This window comes from Panthera leo, chromosome E2 (assembly GCF_018350215.1).
Source record: "Panthera leo isolate Ple1 chromosome E2, P.leo_Ple1_pat1.1, whole genome shotgun sequence".
In the NCBI taxonomy this organism is placed as follows: Eukaryota; Metazoa; Chordata; class Mammalia; order Carnivora; family Felidae; genus Panthera; species Panthera leo.
The window spans coordinates 44,165,513-44,189,991 of NC_056693.1; the positions used below are offsets into that span (position 1 = coordinate 44,165,513).

At 50.4% G+C, this 24,479-nt stretch overlaps 4 protein-coding genes across 7 annotated transcripts in view; 2 read left to right on the forward strand and 2 right to left on the reverse strand.

Moving 5' to 3' along the window:
• Nucleotides 1-838: 838 nt before the first annotated feature.
• On the forward strand, nt 839-10,065 carry HAS3 (hyaluronan synthase 3). The gene is made up of 4 exons (XM_042918095.1): nt 839-899; nt 4,687-5,322; nt 8,234-8,335; nt 9,142-10,065. Exons 2-4 carry the CDS (start codon nt 4,687-4,689, stop codon nt 10,063-10,065), a joined length of 1,662 nt encoding a protein of 553 aa, XP_042774029.1. The 5' UTR covers nt 839-899.
• On the reverse strand, nt 5,177-15,364 carry DERPC (DERPC proline and glycine rich nuclear protein). Of its 3 annotated transcripts, none has more exons than XM_042918097.1 (2): nt 15,043-15,364; nt 5,177-5,668 (listed from the first exon to the last, which is right to left on the reverse strand). In XM_042918097.1, the coding sequence occupies exons 1-2, from the start codon at nt 15,362-15,364 to the stop codon at nt 5,577-5,579; spliced, it is 414 nt and encodes a 137-aa protein (XP_042774031.1). In that variant the 3' UTR covers nt 5,177-5,576. The 3 variants fall into 3 exon arrangements, with proteins under 3 accessions (XP_042774031.1, XP_042774032.1, XP_042774030.1); XM_042918098.1 differs by lacking the exon at nt 5,177-5,668 and adding an exon at nt 5,678-7,317; XM_042918096.1 differs by lacking the exon at nt 5,177-5,668 and having other exon boundaries at nt 12,887-15,364.
• Nucleotides 15,361-24,150, reverse strand: CHTF8 (chromosome transmission fidelity factor 8). Of its 2 annotated transcripts, none has more exons than XM_042918099.1 (4): nt 24,081-24,150; nt 16,367-16,424; nt 15,988-16,105; nt 15,361-15,585 (listed from the first exon to the last, which is right to left on the reverse strand). In XM_042918099.1, the coding sequence occupies exons 2-4, from the start codon at nt 16,387-16,389 to the stop codon at nt 15,361-15,363; spliced, it is 366 nt and encodes a 121-aa protein (XP_042774033.1). In that variant the 5' UTR covers nt 16,390-16,424; nt 24,081-24,150. The 2 variants fall into 2 exon arrangements, with proteins under 2 accessions (XP_042774033.1, XP_042774035.1); XM_042918101.1 differs by lacking the exon at nt 24,081-24,150 and adding an exon at nt 23,684-23,782.
• UTP4 (UTP4 small subunit processome component) overlaps nt 24,138-24,479 on the forward strand; it is a 31,789-nt gene continuing 31,447 nt past the window's right edge. Inside the window, exon 1 of the mRNA XM_042918094.1 lies at nt 24,138-24,271. The gene's annotated coding sequence lies outside the window, so the exon portion shown is untranslated. The remainder of the gene's footprint in view (nt 24,272-24,479) is intronic.

Sequence of the window (24,479 nt, forward strand, 5' to 3'; positions counted from 1 at the left end):
CTGAGCTACCCAGGCGCCCCTTAATACTAGTTTTTAAAACACACAAAAAAGAATATTTAAACCATATAGCATATTTGTGATGATTTTCTCAAGCCAAAGTGTGAAATGATCTGATTTCTGTAATGCACGATGGGAGTGGGTGGAGTAGGTGTCTTTGCCAGGGGTCTTTGTTTGCTTGTGGGACCCAGCAATGAGTTCTGTGGCCTAGAGCCTAGGGTGGGCAGGAGCAGCTTGTAGACTGCAACTCAGGTTCCTATAAATGTGTTGCAGGTTGGGAAGAAGCGATGGAAATTATCTCGGGTGTGTTTGGAGGACACGTAAATTCATTTTTTACTAGTCTTTAATTATAATTTCTCTTCAAGTTTTTCCGAGATTTGGAAATAGGGTTCTAATTTAGCTGGTTCTAAACTTCCTCTCCTAACAATTCCTCACCTCTCCCTGACCCCACTCCCATCTCATCCAAGTCTAGCACCAGCTTTTAAGGAACCTGAAAAACACTGGCTATAAGGTCATCTGGGAATTTTAGGAGGTTATGGATGTCGGAAATAAAAGTGTAAAAAAAAGGGGGAGGAGGAATTGGTTTTGGCTTTAAGACACCGGAACTTCCAAGGTTCCTGCAAAACCATTTGGAGGTTTTGCAAACCCTTAAAGTCATCAGCGCCCCACTGCGGAATTCAAAGCTAAGCTTGTCACAATTGTTAACACCTTCTTTGAACAGTCTTTTTATATTTGACAATTATTCTCTTCTGCGCCTCTGCCTCTTTTTTTTTTTTTTTTTTTTTTTTTTGCGGGCAGGAAGGTTCTACTGTCTTGGTTTTAGGGAGTACCCTATACAACGAACAACCTCTCCGCGTGCCGCAACCGCAGGAAGATTTCCATCGCCTCCGCGGGCTTGCAGAGTGAGTAGATTTTGAGGCTTAGCGGGGCGCGGGGGAGGGGGGACGGAGAGTTAACAGTTTTGGAAGTCGCTAGGGGTTATATTGAAAGTTAACGCTTCAGGTTCTAGGTTGAGCACAATGACCGCCTCCTCCTGGGCAGCTGGTCCGGAGGCGAGCGCGGAGGAGCTCCGCCTCTGGCTGCCTTGGGGGAACCCACCTTACCAGGGCGCAGAGACCGAATCTGGAGCCGCGTGCACGGGGGACCCCGCGTCCCGCCGAGCACCGGCCGCGTGTAGCCCTCTCCGACTGAGCTAAGAAGGGGGTGCTCCTCGCGGCCCTCTGGGGGAGCCCTCCCACTCTTTCCAACTTTCCCGGCCCTGGGGCCGGAGGAGGGCGCCTCTCCCGGCGGGTGCGCGCTCGGTACTTAAAGGCGGCTCCGTGGGGCCGGCGCTCGTCAGTCGGAGCGCGCAGCGGCGGCGGTGCACCGGGGAGCGAGGCGCGGCGGCGGCGAGGAGCAGGAGGAGGGGCATGGAGCCGCCGCGGGCCTGCTGAGTACCGGAGCGCGGGCAGCCGGCGGCACGGTGAGCGCGGGCCCGGCCAGCCGGCCACACCGGAGGGGCGGGCCGCGCCGCGCCGCGCGGGGGCTGCGCCGGGCTCCAGGGGTGCCGCTTGCCGAGCACGGCGGACCCCCACCGGCTTCCCCCGCCGTGCGGGCGCCGCGTCCGGCGCCGGCAGGCCGGCTGAGGGCTGCAGTATCTCCAGGCTCCCGGGCGGTGGTTCCTGCAGCCCCCTCCCCACTGACCCCTCCTCCCATTCTTCCTCCATCCTCTCTTCCTCCAGCCTCTCCTCCCTTCCTCCCTTGCGGCTCCTGTTTTGTGAATGGATTAGGGGGCGGACGACGGTGCGGGGCACGAGGCTGGTTGGAGTCTCTCCCTCCCCCACTCCACCCTGGGGGTTCGCACCTGTCCGGCACCGAAATGCCCAGCGCCTTGGTCCCTGCGGGTCAGCCGGGCCACGGCCGCGTGTATCCTTGGGCCCGGCCTCCCTTTTCCTAGCAGGCTCGGAGGGGCGGGGGGTGGGGGGGTGGACGGCCGGCCAGGCGCAAGGGAAAGAGCCCCAGCCCCGCGCACAAGTTTCCATCCCGCCGAGTGTGGGCCTCGTAGCAGGGCACACCTGTCAGCTGGAGAGGCTGCACACTGGCAGCCCCGCAAAGTTTCGGGTGTAGATTGGCGGCGTGCGTCCTTGGCTGAGGATTTTCTCCTTCCGTCATCTGGGTGTGTGTGGGGGGGAGAAGTGTTCTAGGGAGCTCCCCCCAACCTCGTGTCCTTGAAGCCGGGTGCGCATTATACTAGGGGGACCGAGCTCTAGCGGATCCCTTCTGAGCGAAATGGGGGTGGATGAGAGGCGATCTAGGCTACCCTTCGCCCGCTTGGGTTGGCACGGCCCCCTGTCTGGGCAGGGGCGCCCCTTCCAGAGACCGCACCAGCACCTGATTGCTCGTGGGCTCTTTGGCTGTGGAACCTTATTGGCCCTCGGTGGGGTAGGGGTGCCAGGGTAGTGCCTCCAATTCGTGTGCGGGGTTGGGGGTCCTGCCCGGGAAAGGAAGGGGCCGGCGACATCGGAGATGCTGCCTTTGTCTGCAGGCACACTTTGCCAAGGTAACTGGGGCCCAGAGGAGATGAGCGGGGCCTGGTCCGACTGATTTCTTGGGTTTTCCGTTCCTTCCCCGCTGAGTCGTGGGAAACCGGCACGTGGGTGTGGCCGGCGCCGCCTGTGCCAGAAGGCGAGGCTCAGGCGGGGGTGAGAAGCCTGGCGAGTGCCTTCCCGGCTGCATTAACCTGGTGGGCACCGCCTCCGGCATTGCACCGAGGCGGGGCGCCAGCACCCGGCAGGTTGCTGGGCTGGCCTCGGCGCCCCCTGCCCTTTCCTGCGGCGCAGGTGGGCGGCGGTGCCCAGAGGCGCCCCTTTGGCATGTAAAGTCTAGAGGGCGACGGGGACCCTTCTGGAGTAGGTGCAGCCCCGGGGTTCCCCTGGGCACAGGCGCATGGCGGCGGGGTGGGGGTGGGGGGCAGGGAAGACTGGGAGTCCTGCAGAGGAAGCAGGCTCCCAGGGATGGCGGGGCAGAGCGCCTGGAGCCCGCGCTTCCCGAGGAGGCGAGGCTGCCAACAGCACTTTCCGGACCGCAGCTGCTGGAATGCTGTTGGTGCCTGAATCTCAGACTGATTTAGGCAGTGACTGCGTGCTTCTTACCCGTCCTATGTGGCAGGTGGTAAGGGAACAGACACTGTTCCCCTGGCAAGAAGGTGCATTTGTGTTGGGAGTGGGGCTCAGGGGAGTTGTGCTCAGGTGCATTTGTGTTGGGAGTGGGGCTCAGATCCAGAGTTGGAGAAGGTTGGAAGTGAGACCCCGTTGCCTGTGGCGGGTGGGTGGTGTTGGAAATGGGATCCTCCAGATGAGGCTGGTGGCAAAGAGTAGATGGGGAGGAGGCCTGGGTATGAATGGAGTGGGGGAGCTGTCCTCATCAGACCCTCCCCACCTCCCCGGCCTCCCCACTTGGATAGTCCATCAGGGCTGGAAGTGCTTCCAATTTCAGGCAAATTGTTTACCTGAGACCTACGGAGCCAGAAATCATTAGAACCCCTTCTTAGGCGGGGGACACCAAGTCTCAGACAACTTGGGCAAGGTCAGGCAGCCAGGAGGCGGTTGAGCTGTGTCTCAAGCACAAGTCTTCCGGTGCTGAGTCCTAGGCTCTTTTCATTAAAACACAGCTGTTCCCAACAGGGCGCTACTGGGAGCCCTGACTTAGTGCACACCAAACCCGGCAGCATCTCCAGGAGTGGCAGGGCCTGTGGCTGAGCACAGAGATTCCGTGCGGGCACTAGGACCGAGTGGATGGGGCTTCCCAGGCCGCCCCCCCTCCCCTCCCAGGCTGCTGCAGTGGTGGCTGCAGTTCCCTCCGACGCCCTGACTGCTGGGCTTCCAGGAGAGCTGTCCACACCCCAACTCTCATTTCCTTTTCGTCCTTGTCTGCTTTTCCCTGGTTGCTTTCCCTTTCTTTCCTGCCTCTCAAGTAAATGAGAAAAAGGTGAGAAAGCAGAGAACACAGGGGGAACTTTGTCTGATTTTGCTGTTTGAAGAAAGGGAAGCTGCCTCCTCCACCTCTTTATGTTTCCTGCTCTTTCTCCTCTTTGCCTCTCCTACTTTTTCATGGGCCTCATTGGTGCTTGTGCTTTGCTTCCCCTCCCACTGTGCAGCTCCCTAGTGGGTACAGGGCAGGTAGAAGCTCTTGGCCACTGGCTACCTCCCTGGCCATCCTCCTCTTTGCTCTCCCTGGGCCTCTCATGTGCTGAGAGCTGCCTCTGGCCTCAGGTTCCCCCCAACTGAAGCTTGCCTAGGAGAGCTTTGGGTCATGCACACCCCAGGACCGCCATCTACCAGGTGGGGATCACCTAGCTCTTTCTGGCTTTGGTTTGTCTAACAATAAAAAATGCTACTCTAAATGCTTTACATATGTAATCCATTTAACCCTTAAAGATGCTACAAGGTACAGCTGTAGTCCACACTTTACAGATGAGTTAACTAAGGGGCAGAACACAGTCACACAGACAGTGAGAGAGCTGGGATTTGAACCCCAGTAGTTTGACTACCGAGTTGTACAAACAGTCTTAGTCATGCGCAGTCAGCGGCAGTGGTTTTTATTAGTGGATCATTTCCCCTCTTCTGGGCCAGGCCCAGAGAAAACACCCCCACTCCCATGGACTAGAAACGCTGCCTTCTGCCTGACTCCACACCTCCCTCCTCCCACCAGATGCCGGTGCAGCTGACGACAGCCCTGCGTGTGGTGGGCACCAGCCTGTTTGCCCTGGCGGTGCTGGGTGGCATCCTGGCGGCTTACGTGACAGGCTACCAGTTCATTCACACAGAGAAGCACTACCTGTCCTTCGGCCTGTACGGTGCCATCCTGGGCCTGCACCTGCTCATCCAGAGCCTGTTTGCCTTCCTGGAGCACCGGCGCATGCGGCGGGCGGGCCGGCCGCTGAAACTCGCCTCCCCATCGCGCCGCTCGGTGGCACTGTGCATCGCGGCATACCAGGAGGACCCCGACTACTTGCGCAAGTGCCTGCGCTCCGCCCAGCGCATCGCCTTCCCTGACCTCAAGGTGGTCATGGTGGTGGATGGCAATCGCCAGGAGGACGCCTACATGCTGGACATCTTCCACGAGGTGCTAGGCGGCACTGAGCAAGCTGGCTTCTTTGTGTGGCGCAGCAACTTCCATGAGGCAGGTGAAGGGGAGACCGAGGCCAGCCTGCAGGAGGGCATGGACCGTGTGCGGGATGTGGTGAGAACCAGCACCTTCTCCTGCATCATGCAGAAGTGGGGAGGCAAGCGAGAGGTCATGTACACGGCTTTCAAGGCTCTTGGTGATTCAGTGGACTACATCCAGGTAAGCGTGCCTTCCCAGAAGCATGCAGACATGGGGGTGTGTCCGGCCAGCTGGGCCTATACTGTCCAGGGAGGTTAGGTCCAGTTTAGGTCTCTTGTGTTGAGCACACCCCTCCTCTGCGCTTCAGAAGGGCAACAAGACAGCTGCTGCTCGGAACAGCAGTCCTGGGGTCAGAAAGACCTGGGATGGGATCCTGGTTCTTCTGTTACTTAGCTCTGTGACTTTGGGTGGGTCTCTGGACTGGTATCCCACTACTAAGAAGAGCAGATCGGCGTGCGGCATTTACTGCATACCACACACCGTTGCAGGAGCTTCAGAGACCATTCTTTTAATCCTCCTAGGATTCCTAGAGGATAAGTACTACTATTATTTTCACTCATAGAAGGTGAACCTGAAGCACAGAGAGGGTAAGTAACTTGCCTAATCTCACACAGCACTAAGGTGCAAAGATAGGATTTGAACCTAGGCAGTCCGTCTCATGTCTGCCCTTACCCGTTGTGCTATACTGCCTCGCCACTGGTAACATGGAGATGAGTCTCTCCATAAGAAGGTGTGGTGAAGAGTAAAATAAATCATGCTCCAAAGCACTCAAGTATTGTTTTAGTTATGGGCCAAAGGGTCCTTCTCTACCCCGTGTCAGATTTGCATTTGTGAGATGGAGAGACACGGCAGTGAGTCACCCCCCAGCTTAGTCCTTCAGCAGTCTCGGCAGGTCGGGATCCTGAACAGATTCAGTCTAGCTTCTGGTCAAAACTGTCATTGACATTAGCCTGAAAATTTTATTAGGCTGATTACATAGCTCCAATTCTCAAGTAACAAAATGTAGAAAGAACTGACTGAAACCACACACATGTCGGTACCAAGTAGAAACTGCACCCAGAACCCCAGATTTTTGGTCCAGCATCCACACCGTCCGTTTCTCTGTTGCATTCCTTCTCTGCACACGCCAGAATAAATAGCGCCTGTCGTGGTAGCCCACCTATGTACCAACCCAGTCTTGGTGACAGCATGTTGAGGACCCTGATATTGAAATGTTCTGTACTGTACCCACCTAAAACTAGCTTGCCACAGACATTTTGGCTTTGGCTTTTTTTGAAACTTGCATCCTCAAATGAGTTGGTACCTTGACTTCTTTCTGTCTTCCTAGGCCCAAGGACCTCCACGGCCTTGTAGGGAGGGCTGTTGAGGCATTTGATTCTGTAGTTCATCTAGAGTCAAGGGGCCTCTAAAGCTTTCCTGGAGACTCAGAGGACACAGGAAAAGCCCTTGAGACTTGGCACATGCTCAAACCACAGGGACGTTGTCATCTGCTCTCTTGAAGCACAGAATTTCCCGACCTGCCACACATCTTCCTTTACTGACCATTACTTGTGTGTTCTGGTGGATCAGCGAATAGGCTCACACACCTGAGCCAGCCTTTCCCTTTATGGCTCTGGGCTCACTGCCTGGGGCAGCTTGGGCTTCAGTCACGTTTGGTGGATTCCAGCCTGTCTTCCAACAGCCCTGCTACTGGTGGGTCTTTCCCCGAGGGAGACGGCCCTGCCTCAGCCAGGGGGAAACCCAGGCAGGCAGGAGCTCTAACTACTCTAACCCTGCTCTGCTCGAAAGACCTCCCTGGAGTGAGGGAAGCTGAGCAGCATGAAGAATGGGTTAGGGTCAGGGGAGGAAGTGGTCTTGAGACGGGCAGTCCTGGAAAACTTGGCCTGTAAAGTTCAGGAAGTGCTGGGAGTCCAGCACGAGGTTGGTGAGGAGGTAGGAGGGAGCAGGTGTGATGGCTCTGCCTGGATCCCCCTCCACCTTTAGCTGCTGGTCTGTAGCCAGCACGTCTTCCAGCAGGGTCGGGGCATGGGGTGGGAGGGCAGCCCCCTTCCCGCAGGATTAGCAACTTCAGTAAAAGGATTTTAGGCTTTTGGAAAGCCGAGTGTAGGCTCATCTGTGGGTATTGCTCTTTGCTCTGTTGTTCTTCCAGTGGTTATCTGGGCTCTGTGTAATTTTCTAGAAAATAGACAAGGAGTCAGCCACCTGGGTGAGAGTTCATAGCTCAGATTCAACTACTAATGGAGCCACCTGTTAGAATCAGACCATGAGTTCTCCCCGGGGAATGTGGACAAGTAGGCAGGATTTGTTCTAGGCCCTAGTTGGAGGCAGCAGCTGCCAGCCTCCACACTCATCCAGAGTATATAAAGTCCAGGTGTCGTGTCAGGATGGCCAAGTGGTGTCAGGCGCCAGACTCCAGCTCCTGCTTCCCAGAGAAGAATGCAGGTGAGGGCAGCCCTTGAACATACTGTGCCCTGACCTCAGAAACTTGGCCAAAGGAGCACAGAAGGCCTCGCAGCCCTATTAGTGGGGGGCCTATGACTGGGTAGATGCCTCCTGCTCTTGGGCTGTAGGTTGTCCAAAACTGGTACCAGAGGCTGAAACTGGGAAGAGACCTCGTTAAGAATCCTAGGAGAGCGCTTCGGGCAGTAGCCTCTGGCAAGAGCCATTTCTTGGCCTAATGTGGAGGGTCTGCCTGCCCTGGCCTAGCTACTGTACTGTCATCTGATTTCAATAATGTGTTCCTCCTTTTTTCCCAGGGACTCCAGGGAAATGTCTGGCGACCATTTTTGTGGAGCCTGTCTCTGTAGAAGCTAAAAACTTGCCCAGTGCTAAGCCCTTCTCCCTTTCCAGGCCTGACACCAAGTCTCCCGGGTTTGTCTCTCAGCCCAGTGGCTGTCAAACCTGGTATCTAAAGTCTCCTTTTCCTTCTTTTTGTTATTTGCCGCACCTCTTGCATTTAGTGTAGATCTCTTTGCTGGTAGCTGGAAGTGAATCCTAGGAGAGGCGGCTATGTCCCTGCAGCAGTGAGCAGCATGTGGTGTGCATAGGCCTCAGGTCAAAATGGGCTGATAATGCACTCCTCCCTCTACAGGTGTGCGACTCTGACACAGTGCTGGATCCAGCCTGCACCATCGAGATGCTTCGAGTCCTGGAGGAGGACCCCCAAGTAGGGGGAGTTGGAGGAGATGTACAAGTAAGAAGTAATCAGGGACTCCTGGGGGGTAGGGCCTAGACTCTTCTTCCTAATGCAGTGAATATGCCTGGAAAATGAGCATCTTGAATGTCTAGTATTTTGGAAGTGTGTGGGGGGGAGGGTTCTTCTTGGACAGTTTTCACTAGTATCAAAGAACTCACTTGCTACCCCATCCCTATCCTGCTCTTTTTCAACCTGAGGAAAAAGGAAATCACTAAAGGTATGTAGAGAGCCTATGCTGCTGGGAGGGGCTCAGTATCCTGAGGCTACTGATCACGGAGGATGCTGCTTTTTGGGGGCACTGGCGCAGCAAGCACCTCCAAAGTTGGACCCTTCAGAAAACCCTTGTTCTTCAGGAAGTTGCCCTGAATGGTTAAGAACAGGGCAGTATGGTTAAGAATAAGGGGCCACATCTTCCTCCAGAGGGTACTGCTGGTGACACACCAAGTCTTCCTGAGAAGCTTTCCGAGTGCAGAAGGGTCAGGATAGGGGGCTGGGGTGATGAGCTGCATCTTCAAGCCCTTCTCTCTGCCACCATCCAGTTGTTTGCTGAGATGGAAGGTGGCTTTCGCTGTTAGAGCAACTTCACTGGGCCAGTCAGTGCACACCACAGTGAGAGTGACTGGGTGTGGTTGGCTCCTCCGAGCCTCAGGTTTTCTAGCTTTGGCTGGGTTAGGACTGATGGCCAGGAGTTTGAGCGATGGGATTCAGAACTCAGGGTAAGGAGGCTTCATGGTCTCTGCTGTCTATCTCCTGGGGCTCAAGTCCTCAGGTGAGGAGGCCCAGCATCTCCGGTTCCCTTGCAGATCCTCAACAAGTATGACTCGTGGATCTCCTTCCTGAGCAGTGTGCGGTACTGGATGGCCTTCAACGTGGAGCGGGCCTGCCAGTCCTACTTCGGCTGCGTGCAGTGTATTAGTGGGCCTTTGGGCATGTACCGCAACAGCCTCCTCCAGCAATTCCTGGAGGACTGGTACCATCAGAAGTTCCTGGGCAGCAAGTGCAGCTTCGGAGATGACCGCCACCTCACCAACCGAGTCCTGAGCCTCGGCTACCGGACTAAGTATACAGCACGCTCCAAGTGCCTCACAGAGACTCCCACCAAGTACCTCCGGTGGCTCAACCAGCAGACCCGCTGGAGCAAGTCTTACTTCCGAGAGTGGCTCTACAACTCTCTGTGGTTCCATAAGCACCACCTCTGGATGACCTACGAATCAGTGGTCACAGGTTTCTTCCCCTTCTTCCTCATTGCCACAGTCATACAGCTTTTCTACAGAGGCCGCATCTGGAATATTCTCCTCTTCCTGCTGACGGTGCAGCTGGTGGGCATTATCAAGGCTACCTATGCCTGCTTCCTTCGGGGCAATGCAGAAATGATCTTCATGTCCCTCTATTCCCTTCTGTATATGTCCAGCCTCCTGCCAGCCAAGATCTTTGCCATTGCTACCATCAACAAGTCTGGCTGGGGCACCTCTGGCCGAAAAACCATCGTGGTGAACTTCATTGGCCTCATCCCTGTGTCCATCTGGGTGGCAGTCCTTCTAGGGGGACTGGCCTACACAGCGTATTGCCAGGATCTGTTCAGCGAGACAGAGCTAGCATTCCTGGTCTCTGGGGCCATCCTGTATGGCTGCTACTGGGTAGCCCTCCTCATGTTGTATCTGGCCATCATCGCCCGGCGATGTGGGAAGAAGCCAGAGCAGTACAGCTTAGCTTATGCTGAGGTGTGACACGGCCCCCAAGCAGAGTGGGAAAAGTGCAATGGGTAAGGGAGGGAAGGGGAATGGAAGAGAAAAGATGGGGTGGGAGGGAGGAGGGAGTGCTGTTTTAGTTCGTCAATGGTCCAAAGGACAAATCTGAAGTGCAAAGAATGGTGACTGTACTATGGCCTGGGGCAGTTCTGCTTAGAGGCAACACCTTTCCAGCTCAGGGGGCGACTTGTTTTCATGCCGCCTGTCTGTTGGCCTCTGCGTGTGTCATGGCCTCTGGGAAAGATTCCACTTCCTGCCCCGGGATCCAAAGGCAACCCAGAAGTGTGCTAAAACAATTAGTTCCAATCAGTGGCAACTTCTGATAGGTAAGTGAGCAATGACAGCCTGCGGGAAGGGGTTCTCTTAGCCCATCTGAACACAACCAGAGGTGGTGGGAGAATTTGAGAGATCTGGGCTGGCTAGTATGTGTCCCCCACCCTCACCCCCAAATCTAGCTATCAATGCAATAAGATTGTGCCTGATACAAGGCCCAGAAGCCTGATCTTTGGGCATCAGAAAACAGGGTCCAGGAATGGTGCTTTATTACATGACATACTCCATTCCACATCTCAACATCCCAAGGATGAGCCAAACTAGCAGAGTTAGCACTGAACTCCTTTTAAGTGTGTATGTGTATATACATATATGTTAAAAATGAAAGTTTGCCAGGAGGAACAAAGATTGGTGGTTGTGCTAAAGGCCATGGCCTATATGGGGGCCTTAGGCTGAATGTAGCTCACCTGAAAACTGCCCGACATCGAGATGAGCTTGTCTGTGATCTCTGCTGGGGAGAGGAAAGGTTTTGGTCATCTACCAGGAAGATTAAACCCCAACATGCTCAGAAAAGAAGTGAGGGCTTGGGTACCTGATCCTGCACACTCCTGAATTCCTCTCTCAAACTCAGCTCTGAGTCTAAGACAGCCTCCACTTGGCTTGCTTCAAGGTGATGCACCAAGTCACCTCGTCCACCTTCCTTCTCATTTGGTAAGTTTTTCAAGTTAGCAACTGAGGCAGAGTCTGGACTCTCATAGCCCCTCTGCAATAAGCAACCCTGTCCTCAGCAGGTGGGGGGAAAAATGATTAGGAGCCTCTGACCAAATTAGCCACAATCTTGGAAGTGCTTATACAGATTCCTTAGCAGCTGGCTAAGCGTGCATGACTTTCAGGCTACAGATCTTGACAATCATGTCCAGTGAAAACCTTTTCAGTGTTCCCTAAGTGAAGCCTCCAATCCAAGCTGGTCATCTTTGAAACTGTCCATTCTCTTCAGTGGCTTCTCAAGGAGATTATTACAGCCAAGTTGTGGATAGTCATTATTGCATTTGCTTCTTTCCAGAAACCAAGCTTGGAGATGGAATTGGTTCCTAAATCCTAAGGTTCTTGTTTTCTCTCTCATGCCCCTTGAAGCTTTTATTTCTCTGCCCTTTTGGGGGGGGGGGGGGAGCGAGGGAAAGCATTTTCTAGACATTTGCAATCCACAGACAATTCTCAGCTCTTGAGTTTGAAACTGGGAATCTTGACTAACCCTTTGACTTAGGGGTTGCTTGCTTGCAGGTGTACTTGTGCTCTCCGAATGTCCATTCTTAGCAGGGCCTGCTAGCCCCTCAGAACCAGCACTGAAGTTGACAGGAGTTGAAGGGGCAAGACTCTAGTGTGCCCAGGTGCTTCCTACACAGGAACAAAGTGTGCTCTGAGCCACAGATTGGCAAACCCTGGTGCTTTCCTTCATCTCCCATGAACGCAAGGGTTTTCCAGGTGCAACCAACATCGCTACATCACACAGACCTCGAGCTTCTGAGAAGATTGCTGGCCGGTGTTGGGTCCAACCCATGAAGGCTGGGAAGAGGCAGCAGGCATTTGCTAAAGGCGGTTGTTCCAGGCTCTTGCGTGTTTTTGCTGGCCAAGTAAACTATTTTGAGCACTACAATGGAGGAAATCCGGTCAGCCAGCCAACTGCAGAGCTCACACTTAACTAAGGGCTTGTTTTTCTTCAGCTTTTACTTGAAGGTTAATGTCGGATGGATTTCCAGATGGAGAACTGGTTGTCCTACCATCAGCTCTGCCTTGCACTGTGGTTTTCAACTGTGCTCAGAACAAGGGTAGGCAGGTACAAGTAGTGGGCCCACAACGTTTGACCTCGACTGGTTTTTCTAAGTTATTTTGTACATTTTTCAGCAGCGAAACCAAACTGGGTCTTCAGCTTTATCCCCGTTTCTTGCAAGGGAAGAGCCTTTATATACAACTGGACACATTTTGGTTTTTCCTCATTGAGAATTTTAAGCCTTTTGTATTCTTTCTACAATAATTTGTAAACATATTTATTTTTACTTTTTGTTTTTGTTTTTTACTTTTCAGGTCAAAATTTTATACTGCACTTGTCAAAATAAAGATTCTCACATAATGCTGGTTATCTCTGGACTACTTCTTCCTTAAACTGGTTTATTCCATTTCCAAAGAGGTACTTGAGATAGAAATGGTTTTGTCAAGGTAGTTGCAGTGGAACTCAAAACAGGTAAGTGTTCACAGCTGCCTCTGGACCTGGGGAATACAGCAGGCCCACTTTACTGTTAACTGCACACCTACAACAGCCCAACTTTTGTTGAAGGTGGGCAAGGTCTCTGGTGAAATCACTGGCAGACAAGGGAGTCCTGGCTAAGGTAAAGGTCACTATTTCCTCCTTGAGTGACAGCATTTTATCTGGCAGATAATACAGGACTGTGGCCAGTCTAAAACAATGAAAAGCACTGGGTAAAATTCCTTTCCTGTGGAAACAGGTAACTCAATGGAGTGACATTGGCAGCCCTCTCATCCCATTTATTAAAGAAACAGTAAGAAAAGATACAATGCAGGAAAAACACCAACCATCCTTTCACCTCAGGCTGAACGAAGCACAGTGATTTCTCCCCTTCATCCCCCCACCCCCTACCCCAGTTCCCATATTCCCATTGACGTCAGTTTAAATTTTGAGGTTCTTTGATCGGGAGTACTAGTGGAGAGGGAATTAGGTGAGCGGTGGAGCCTTGATTCTGGCCTCCTCTGAGTCCCAGGAGAAGGAAGCTGCAGGCCCAGTTAATCAAGCAAAATTGTATTTGGTGGGTCTTTGAAGTGGTTGCCCACCTCCCTGTTCTGTGTTCAAGCCCTCAGGGAAAGGTATGGCAGTAGAGGATGACCAGGTCCAAGCTGCCCAGGGCAGAGCTGCTGAAGCATGGTCCATTCACCATTGCAACAGTTCTAGAGAGCAGTGAGCTGATTCTCCAGTGGTGAGCAGAGGACTACATATGAATTGGGACCTGCAGGCCAATGTATCCCTGAGGAAAAGTCCACAAGAACAATTCAAGAAACTAGTAAGAAACAAGGGGCAGAAAGCTGTGGGACAAAAGCACAGCAGGCTTCTGGAGGGCTGGAGATCCTTTCTCTCAAGGTCAGGATCATTCCCACCTGCAGTAGTCCATCTCTCACAAGTAACATTTCACCTTCAGTCAAGAAAGAAGCGGAGGAAAAAGATGGCTCATTTGAACTTGAGCCCCAGCTATGGTACTTCAGACTGTAGCTCCAGATCTACCCTTTTACCTAAAACACAGCTCCTGCCCAGAACCACGGTGCCTGGAAACCAGAGTGGTCCTGGAGAGAAAAGTGTTTAAGGGGGTAACATTCCATTTGGGTACATTGCAGCCATAGGACCCCCTGGTCTGGGGAAAGCAGCTGGGTTTGTGCCTGGGAGGTTCCCCACTCTAGGAAATGGGACCAAAGTCTTGCTTACGGGGCCATTCATCCTTGGAAAGGAAGCCGGGTTTAGACCCAGGGTCCCAGTTGGCCTTGCAAAAGGAGCTGGGTTGATGCCCACAGGGCCTGCTGGAGAAGAGCCCAGGGGCCCAGGAGCTGACCTGGGGAAAGTAACCTGACCAGGGCCTAATGGGCCAGTAGACCTTGGGAAGGCAGCAGGACTTGGGCCCTGCAAGCCACTGGCCCTTGGGAAGTTAGCTGGGTTGGGGCCTAGTGGCCCAGAGGTTCTTGGGAAAATTGCTGGACTTGAGCCCTGGAGGCCAGCAGACCTCTGGAAGGTAGCTGGATTTGAAGCCAATGTGCCAGAAGACTGAGAAAAGGCAGCTGGATTCAGCCCCCCTGAACCGGTCCCCCTTGGAAAGGGACTGGCATTTACTCCCATAGGCCCAGCTGGCCTTGAAAAATGAGCTGAATTAGGGCCTATGGGGCCAGGAGCTCTGGACATGGGAGATGGATTTGGCCCTGGAAGGCCAATTCCCCGAGAACCAGGACCCGAGTTTGGGCCCATGGGGCCAGGTACTCTTGCCATAGAGGATGGGCTTGTGCCCATGTTTCCAGAAGCCTGTGAGAAAGCAGCTGAATTTGCTCCTAATAGACCTGCTGCTCTTAAAATGGGGGCAAGATCTAGGCCTTGAGGTCCAGCCATCCTTAAGTTAAGACCAGATCCCGTGCCCAGGAGGCCGCCTGCTCTGGTGTCCAGATTTGGGCCTGGTCCCAGGCCACCTGCCCTTGGGTTGGGCCCAAGGCCTGGGCCCAGGCTATTTGCTCTTGGGTTGGGCCCAAGGCCAGGGCCTGGAAACATACCTGATCTCGGGGCAGGGTTTGTACCAACGAAGCCTGATCTCAGATTGGGACTGGGTCCTGGTCCCAGGCCAACAGGCCTAGGATTAGGAGCACCATTCCCAGAAGGCAACAGGACACCTGCTCTCAGGTTGGGCCCAGATCCAGGGCCCATGGGGCCGCCACTTCTGGGGTCAGGACCTGTTCCCAGGAGACCACCTGCCCTTGGGTTGGACATAGGACCTGGCCCCGGGAGACCCCCTAACCTTGGATTAGACAGAGGCCCTGGGCCTGGTAGAGCCCCTGCCCTTGGGTTTAGAGATGGGCCTGGGCCTGGGCCTGGGCCTGGACCTGGGCCCAAGAGGCCACCAGGCCTTGGGAAAGAAACTGCACCTGTGCCAGTGGGATTCATCCCTCTTGGAAAAGAAGCCATGCCTGGATCACGAGCACCAGCAGGGAAAGGTGCTGGATTTGAAGCCAATGAGCCTGATGAAGTTGGAAAAGGCGATGGGTTCCTTGGAAATGGGGCCAAATTTCCACCAAGAGAACCAGTTGACATAAGGAAGGGATCAGAGTTCATGCCCAGCGGGTGACCTGTGTTTAGGACAGGACCCCCCTGTGGTCCCAAGGAACCGTCGAGTCGTCCTCGAGGTGGCAACTGAGCACGAGTCCAAGGAGTTGGCCGCTCTCTAGGGAAAATCCGGGGTTCTTTCATACTTTCTTGGGGACGTTGGTGATAATGGGCTTGGGGCGAGTTTTGAAAAGGATCTTGTTTTTGATGAGTGCTGTCACCAGGTACCGGGTGCCAGTCTTGCAGCCAAGCTCATCACAGTCCTGCTCCCCAGGAGTGTGTTTGACAAGGACGGCAAAAGGTTTCTCCAGGTGGATGATTTTTCCATACAGGATATGATGCCCCACGATCAGCACAGGGATTCCCTTTAGCAGAACAAGAACGAAACGCCTAAGGTTCAGGGCAAGGTCATAATACTCAGGTGCCTTCTAGAGATGCTCTTGGAAGGCAATGCTGGCACCTCCACTCCCTGGTTTGGCTCTAACAATATTGAAGAGCCACACCAGGCAACCACCCTCATGCCCTTTTTACTCTTTCTAACCCCAGGTAAGAGAATTTCCACTTTTTAGAACAGTGACTTTTCCAGCTTCCCCAAAGCTAAATTCCCCTGCTATTGCAGGGGTTGGGGGAGAACAAGCAGATAGATTAGATTAGCTAGACCTCGAATAACAAACCTGAGGGCAGTCCTCACTCTGGGTCCTGGGAGCACCACCTTGGTGTAGCTTGCTTTCCTGAGGCATTAGGCAGGGAAAGAAAAGTCCCCTCACCTCAGTGGTGTAATGTAGGTCTCCCAGGAGGTTTCCAGCTAATCCAGTGCTGTAGCGAGCCTCGATCTCCCCCTGTAGCTCCATCAGCACCCATTCTGCCAGGCCTCCAGCCCCGGCACTGCAAGCAAAGGGCTGGCGGTTACAATATTTTTGAGGGGTGAAGGATGAATAGTGTCCTACACCACCATTCAAGGCCCAGAAGAACTTTGTTGAGCATAAGTTCTTGGGAAATTAGGCAGTGCCAGGCACTGAACTAGAGACTGAAATGCAAGGACGTGTGCAAGATGCACCTGAGAACCCCAATTCTTTCAGGAAAATGTCAAACCTACAGAACCCTAATCATTCAAGCTAAACAAAAGAAGTCTCAAAATGTACTCACCTGGAAATAACAATTTGCACCATGAGCTTTCCGTCTTTAAAAAGCAACTGAAAATAAGCTGTAGAGGAAAAAAAAATTTAGGACAATAATAATGATAGCTAACATATATCAAGTACTATATGTGAGGCATTTTTCTAAGTGCTTTAGACAAATTTTATTTCATTCCCCTAACAACTCTTTTAAGATGTAAATCTTTTTGAGTTGACACCGTACATGTAACATTGCTTAAGACCACCAAAGGTCAACAATAGTGTGGAAAGTTAACACGTATTATACTTGTGTTCAAGGTCACATATTTACTAGTCAAAGAGCCAGAATTTGAACCCAAACATACACTAGAGCCCACACTGCTGACCACAATGCTAACTTGCCTTTCTCAAGGATGTTCTATTTTCTGTTTTTTTTTAATTTTTATTTTTGAGAGACAGAGTGTGAATGGGAGAGGGGCAGAGAGAGGGAGATAGGATCCAAAGTGGGCTCTGTGCTGACAGCAGAGAGCCTGCCCGGTGCAGGGCTCAAACTCATGAACGCAAGATCATGACCTGAGCCAAAGTCGGACACTTGAAGTCAGACTGAGGCACCCCTAGTCTACATGTTTCTTAAGAAATTAAAGAATTCATTTAGATTCTACATTTTCCTTTGGTGATGATATAAACTTCATGTCTAACACTTTGGTTATGTTTCAAGGTTCAAAAGACCTTCTTTAACAAAAGCCAAGAAACGAAAAAGTCCTTCAGACAACTTTAGTGAATGGTAAGCTGATTTCTAACATGACTCTCATCATACGCCTTGACCATCTTTCACTTTGGTACTAAAATACCCTGGCACTCCATCAACTTTCCTTTTATACAACAGTACCACCTGGTGGCAAGTTTGTGGTACTCTAAAAGCATGGGTTAAAATGAATTTTTGCCTGAAACAACTATCTTCACTTGTCTTTCTAGAAAGGATACATTCCTGGGGGGTTAGGGGGATAGGGAGAACCTAAACTACGGGTTCTGTATAAGTCCTTCCAATGAATTGATGGAACTTAGCGGAAAGTTAGTAGTCTAGTGTTTACCAGTTGTAGTACTGCAGGTTAATAGGTTTAATTGTGCTCAAGGTTAGCAAACAACAGATTAATTTATGCGCTGCTGAAGCAAGCACGTGCAAACACCAGATTAAAAAGTTAAACAGGTTTCTTCACTGGTATGTTGACCTTCATTTTGGATCTTCAGGGAAAAGTATGTTGACAAAAGCCTTCCAGGACAGCAGAACCTCTACTCTTGAGCACCAAACACTTTGGGAACATAAGGTCAGTCAATTCACTGGTCTTAAATTCAGATATAAACAGTAGCTAATATTTATTGAATTTGTATTACGAATCAGATGCTGTTCACACATAAGAACCTAGGCCTCGTGACTTTATGCTACACCCATCATAATCAATATGCTCCCAAAGGAGAAAACCAAGTATCGGTGAGAATGAAAAGGCACCAAAGCATCAGGCAGGCACTGCATACGTGGAAGAGCTGGTCAGAAGGGCAAGGGGGAATCAAGGAATCTCTGAGTAAGACAGACCTTCCGCAGTAGCACCAGTTGTGGCACTGCTTGAGAACAAATACACCAGGCTCAAGGGCAAACGTCTTGTGACAAGATAAGGAGGCCCTACCACTACCACCCAGAATAACCAAAAGAACTGTTAAAATTCTTCTAAGGTTTCCTGAAGGAGAAAGGATTACAATTTAAAATCAGAAGACCTAAAGTCAGGTTCCAGCCTAGAAGTGTAGAAACTCTTCACTGTGTCATCATACACAAATCACTTAATGACTATGGGGCTAGCATCTAGATTATCTGACTCATTAGCCTACTTTGAAGACCACATATATGCATAAATGCTTTAAAGATAAATAGCTAGTTTTTTTAGAGAAGGGAAAAAATAAATCAGTATTTCCACACTATAATTGTGACTGTAATTTAGAGAATGGTAGGTATACTTTAGCCATGAATCAAAAAAGACTTAGTAACTAGAAACTGAAGTTGGAAGGTTTCTCAAGGTTAATAAATGCATACAGATTAAAGGCTTCTTATAACTAAGCTTTTGATGACTGACAACGCACTACATATTACTTGATGGGTATATTTATAACAAAATATAGATACTTTGAGAAACAATTACGTGTTCACACAGATACAGAGGTTCTAGGAAGACCACGGCAAGGAAGGAAATCAATCTTTAAGGCCTCTGGAACCATGTTTGAGACGAGTACATATGGGCTGCAGAAATATTTTAATTGTATTCCACATTTCCCGGAAAGTTTCCTGTTAGAACAGGAACTGACAACAGTGGCCTAAGTGGGCAAAGGAAAATAGATGCCTGATAGCTGGGACAGAATACCTGTACCTGCGTACTAATCCCTGGTACTTGAGAGCACACGCAGCTTTACCCACTTATGCAGGAAGCCCTGCCTCAGTAGATCTCCTGACGCTGGCAGACATCCAGCAATGTTCCTGAAAATAAAAATTCCCTGGCCTACAGCTCCACCATCTTCACCATCCTGCTTCTGTACCTAGTCAGGCTGGTAAAAATTTGTGTTAGTCCTACTGGGATGCTGCAGATGTGAACAGGAATGAAGTTCATTCCTACTTATAGAAATCTAGCTCATAGGAACCTGTAGACTGGCCTGACTACATTTATGTACACGAGGATGTATTTACCAAGGTAGTAAGAAATGTAGGAGAGGGCATTCCTTTAGCAAATTTTAAAATTCTACTCTTTAAAAAAATTCATTTATTTTTGAGAGAGACAGAGACAGCGTGAGCAGGGAAGGGACAGAGAGAGGGGGAGAAAGAGAACTCCATTCTGCCAGCACAGAGCCCAATGTAGGGCTCAAACCCACGGAACTGTGAGATCATGACCCGAGCCAACAAGAGTTGGGACTCTTAACTAAGCCACCCAAGTGCCCCTTAAAATTAGACTTTAAAATAGCCTATCAGAGTGCCTGCGTGGTTCAGTTGGACTCTTGATTTTTGGCTCAGGTCATCCTCCCAGGGTTGTGGGATCGAGCCCATTGGCTCTGTGCTGAGCATGGAGCCTGCTTAAGATTCTTTCCCTCTCTCTCTCTCTCTCCGCCCCCCCCTCGCATTTTCTCAAATTAAAAAAAAAAAAAAAATTGGGGGCCTCTGGGTAGCTCGGTCAGTTGAGCATCACACTCTTAATTTTGGCTCAGGTCATGATCTGGAGGTTCGTGGGATCAAGCCCCGAGTCAGGCTCTGCGCAGATAGAGATTCTCTTGGGATTCTCTCTCTCCCTCCTTCTCTGCCCCTCCCCTACACACTCACTCTCTCAAAATAAACATTTAAAAAAATGTTTTTAAATAGCCTATCACCTGAATTTTATTATTCCTTCCTTCTCTTGCTCCTTGAGATTACTCCTGTCTGCAACTGTTCTCAGGGTCAGAGCAGGCAGATCTACCTGGTACTTCACTGAGGACATACTTGATGGAGGCAACAGGGAATGTGTATTTCACTTAATGTGGAGTTGTCTAAAAAGGATCTGAGAACATGCAGCCCAATCTGTCCCTATTATACCCTTGACAATAGGCAGGTAGTAGGAAAATGAAGAAGTGAAGAAGTATAGTGCAAACCAAATCCTATTAGTAATAATAGATGTAACATTACAATAAATATTTCCTGTAGAACAAAACAAAAATTTCTGAGTCTTCAGTTTCAACTAATTCCAGCAATAAAGACAACTAGAACAATTTCTACGTTTGTTTTAAAACACTGTGTAGAAACTGCAGATTTATCAAAAACAACATTTAAAGACACAGCCTGAAGAATACACTCTAGCAAATCATGAAACTAAAAGGAGCAATGGAAGAGCTTGTTTGCCACCTCTCTCTCAACAGTATTGAGTTTAATCCCAGATCTGGCTAGGACCAACTAACTTACTTTGGTTTACGAATAATAATTCTAAGTTGACAATATGTGTAACTGTAGAGCCAAGGAGAATTTTGTGATTCACTTTTTAAAAGATGTTTAATTCACTGTACTTCAGAGTGGAACCTCATAGGCTACAGCTAGAGTGTGGACCTGAAGAGATGGCAAAGTGAGGAGAAAACCCAACCTCTTTTCCCTGAAATGAATTATTTTGACCCCCCCCCCTCCCCCAACTCCCACATCTCAACAAAGGGGTATTTTTTTCTGCTTAATTTTTCTGGGCCTTCATATAGCTAAATAAACAATACATAATTCTGTATTCCTAACTTAGTCAAGTGACTTTAGCTCTATAAAAGAAATTTTAAAAGCACTTTATACATTCTAATTAACTCTAACTTTTTCCCTTAAAAAAAAAAGCCCTTTGTGGGGCTTAAAAATTTCTAGAAATGGCTTGCCCCAGATCATCCCCAGTCTTCAGACATGAAGCTAGTCTGGAGGTCCTGGGTAAAATCAACACACTATTGTTTTTCAGGAACAGTGGTCCAGATAATTTTGAGACCCCTGAACAAATTACAGCACAGCAAAGGAACCAGCATTCTTAAAACCAATCCGGAGCTAAAATGGGTTGCTACCCAAAATTCAAAAGATTTAACTAGAACCAGACCAATCTGGGATGTACCTTATTTAGAACTATCATTTGACTTCTACCTCTATTTGAACTTAATTACTGGTAAAGTTGTTATTAAAAACCTGAAAAATCAGAGTGCAAACACAGTTTAAGAGGAAAAAAAAATCCAGGCATTATGATATAAAAAGCTTAATTTCTCCCGTAGCTAAACTTTTGTGGACACTTATCTGATTTTCTCATTTAACTATGAAAACAACCCTAATGATGTACACACTTATTCCCATTTTATAGATGAAGAAACATGCTCAGAGAAACTAAAGGTTAAGTAACTGGTCACGCAGCTAGTAAGCGGTAGAGCTGGGATGTGAACCTCAACGCTTCCACAATATGGCCTCTCCAGCAGTCCTCTCCCACAGCCCCTTGAATACAGTACATCTATATCACTTCTGAGTGTTTTACAGATATTATTAGCCTTTCTCATGTCTACAACACACCAAGTAACCTACAAAACTTGCAGCCAAAGCAGCTATTACATCTGTGGGGTAGGTAGTTGAAAACATATTCAATTGCTGAAATTTAGATTTTTGAAATCTCTAGAGATCTACTCAATGTCACCTCCAGGATTCAAAATTTAGAAGGCAACATGAGCCGAAAGAAGAGAGTACATTCTTTGTCAGTGAGTTTCTTATACTTTGCTTTCTGAATTGTTAAACTGTTTTAAAATATTACTGCTGTCTTACAGAGAACTGAAAATGAATGAGCAATGAGCCTCATAATGATAACTGCCCCCAAAATACAAAGTGGTAGAACAAAGTGTGGTATAGATTTAACAGAACATACGGTTTTTACCCAAATAAGGGGACTCAAGGGTAATTACAAATTAAGTTTCACTAGAGCTAAGTAGTATTTTACAAATTTTCATTACACCTTTCAATGCATCTTGTATGTTGTTTTTTAAAATAGGGAATAAAGGCTTAAACTTTACAGTTCTCAATATAAAAATTTTTGTTTTTTATTTAAAAAAACTAAATCCATGACACAAAGTGTTTTCAAATTGCTAGGCCAACACTTAGCATTTACCAAACTTTTATTTAGTCCCAGGACTGTTCTTTGTTTAGAAATGCTGTGAGAACTCAAGTTGTGGGACCTGGATTCTGTCACTTACCCTATATAGGACGTGGGAGTAATCTAACTTTGTAAGTTTCAGTTTCCCCACCAACAAATGGGGCATAAGAAAGAACCTATCCCAAAGGATTGTTGTGAAAATTTAATGAGGTTATGAATGTAAAATCCTCAGAACAGCGACTAAGACGTGGTATGCCTTTAGGGTCAAACTATTTATTACATGGGGAGGAATGTGACATTTTCTTAGTATATGTCCAAAATAATGTCTTAATACTATACTGTATAATTATTAATGTTTACAGTGGACTAAAACATCCAGAAAAGCAGCAGGTTATCAGAGTAAAACCAAGTTTACATTAATGTGAGAACAATTCAAACAGGACAGTCAAGGTTCACCAAACTGCTTCAAGAATTAAGTTCTGAAAGGGTTTTTTTTGTTTTTTTTTTCCTCTAAAGATCACTATTTCTCTATGTGCCTTTCCATTAAACCAACAATTCAGGAAGTTGTCATATATGAATGCAGGTTATTTTTATTAACAGTGTCATTGTGGTTTGTGACTGAAGGAGATGGTCTAAGTTTCAAAGGGAAAATCTTGTCTCTTGACAGGCTTATGTCATTAACCGCTAAAATTCGGTTTCTAAATGAGAAGCTTGCTCCCCTCCAAAGAGGGGCTATGGAGGGTGGGTGGAAATGAATGCTTCCAAACTTTTCATTAGTGAAGAGTGTGTTCAAAAACATGTGTGGATACTATGCATACACGTGGTACTTTCCCATCACATTTTAGGATTCCCATGATGGAGGGAATCAGTTACTGGTATTTGTAGACAATGGGTGAAAAAGATGGCTTCAGTCGATCTGAGTTACTCCAGTTTTCTCCATCTTCTGCTACTCTGCAGCCCCATCTGAACCCTTCCTCCTCTTACTATAACCCCTATCTACCCCAAAGCCCATCCTTTCTAGCCCTGCTTGAAGTCTTACACTATCCGGGATTCTCCGCCCCCCCAACCGGCTCCCACTTTCTCCTCCCTCACCCCTGACCCCCTCCCATCCCTTCAGTTACAAACACTTCCTACGTCTAGTCCCGCCCACTTTCTGGGACTTCTCGATCCGCTTTCCCTCTCTTCCCCAACCCCCTCCAGTTCACCCCCAGACTTTCGGTGGGATCTATCAACCTAATTAACCCTTTCTCCTACCTCCCAAGGAAAGTATTCTTTAAACTGCATTCCTCCACACCCCTCACTGGAGTGATCTTCCAAACCGTCCACCCTCCTCCCAAAGATTTCTCTTTACACGTCCTTCTACCACCCTCGTTCTCCAGATCTTGCCCTGTTCCTTCTTCAATCTGAAGTGCTTAGCTACTCCAGGACCCCACCCCACTCTTCCCCAGTCTCTCACTCCGCCTACAAAGAGCCTGGAGCACTCTTTCTTGCAACTACCCTCCCAATTACCTCTACCAGCAGCTTCCCCCCTCCACCGCGACTTAAAAATGTCCCCTCGAACAAACCTCATAGTCCTACCCCCCCCCCCCAGTACGCTTTCTGATATGCCCGCTACTTCCTGGGTTCCAGTTCTACCCCGCTCCCGCAAGCCTCACGTGCTGGACTCCCTCCCCACCCGGGGAAGAACCCCTTCCCGCACGTACCTCGAGGTTCCGGCCCGCGCCGCCCCCTTCTCCGTCCTCCGCCCGCGCTCGGCCACCCTTTCCGCCCTTCTCTCGCTCCGCCCCGCTCGCTCCCTTCCTTCCCTCCGCCTTCCGTCTCTACACCGCTCCCTTCCCCCACAATTCCCGGCCCTCCCACCCCGGGGGCTCCTCTGGGCTCGCCCCCACCTCTCCGCGGCTCTCTTCGCTCCCCTCCCCCTTCCCGGCCGCCCCTCCCCCGCCCGCGCTCCCCGCCCCTCGGCTCGCCATTCTTCTCCTCGAGCCGCGCGCCCCACCCGGCCCCAGCTCCCTAGCTTCCCGCTCCCTCGCACCCTCGCCCCCAACCCAGGCTCAGCCCTCAATCCCCGCGGCCTCCCGCGACCCCCGCCCGCGGCCTGACCTGCAATGGCGGCCGCCGAGCGCGGCGCCGCGCGGCCAACGGGCGACAACCGAACCTCCCGCCGCCGTCGCCGCCGCCGCGAGCACTGCCTGCGCACTTCCGGCCTTGCGCCGCGAGCACTTCCGGGGCAGAGCACGCGAGCGCGCGCGCACGTGGGGCCGCGGTAGAGAGAGACGAGCCCCCAGCCATAGGTGAGTTGAGGAAGGGGTATGTTTAGCAGAGGGAGAGAAAGAAATTTGAGGGGCTGCGGCCTGCTCTTGGCAGACGCCGGCGGAGCTCGCTGTCCCCCCTGTGCCGTGGGTGGGTGGGTGCTGCTCGTAGATTCCCGGAGAGAGAAGGGGCGGCGGAGTTCTAGCGCGCACTTCAGACGCCTTCTTAGCTGGGCCGGGCCCGGCGGAA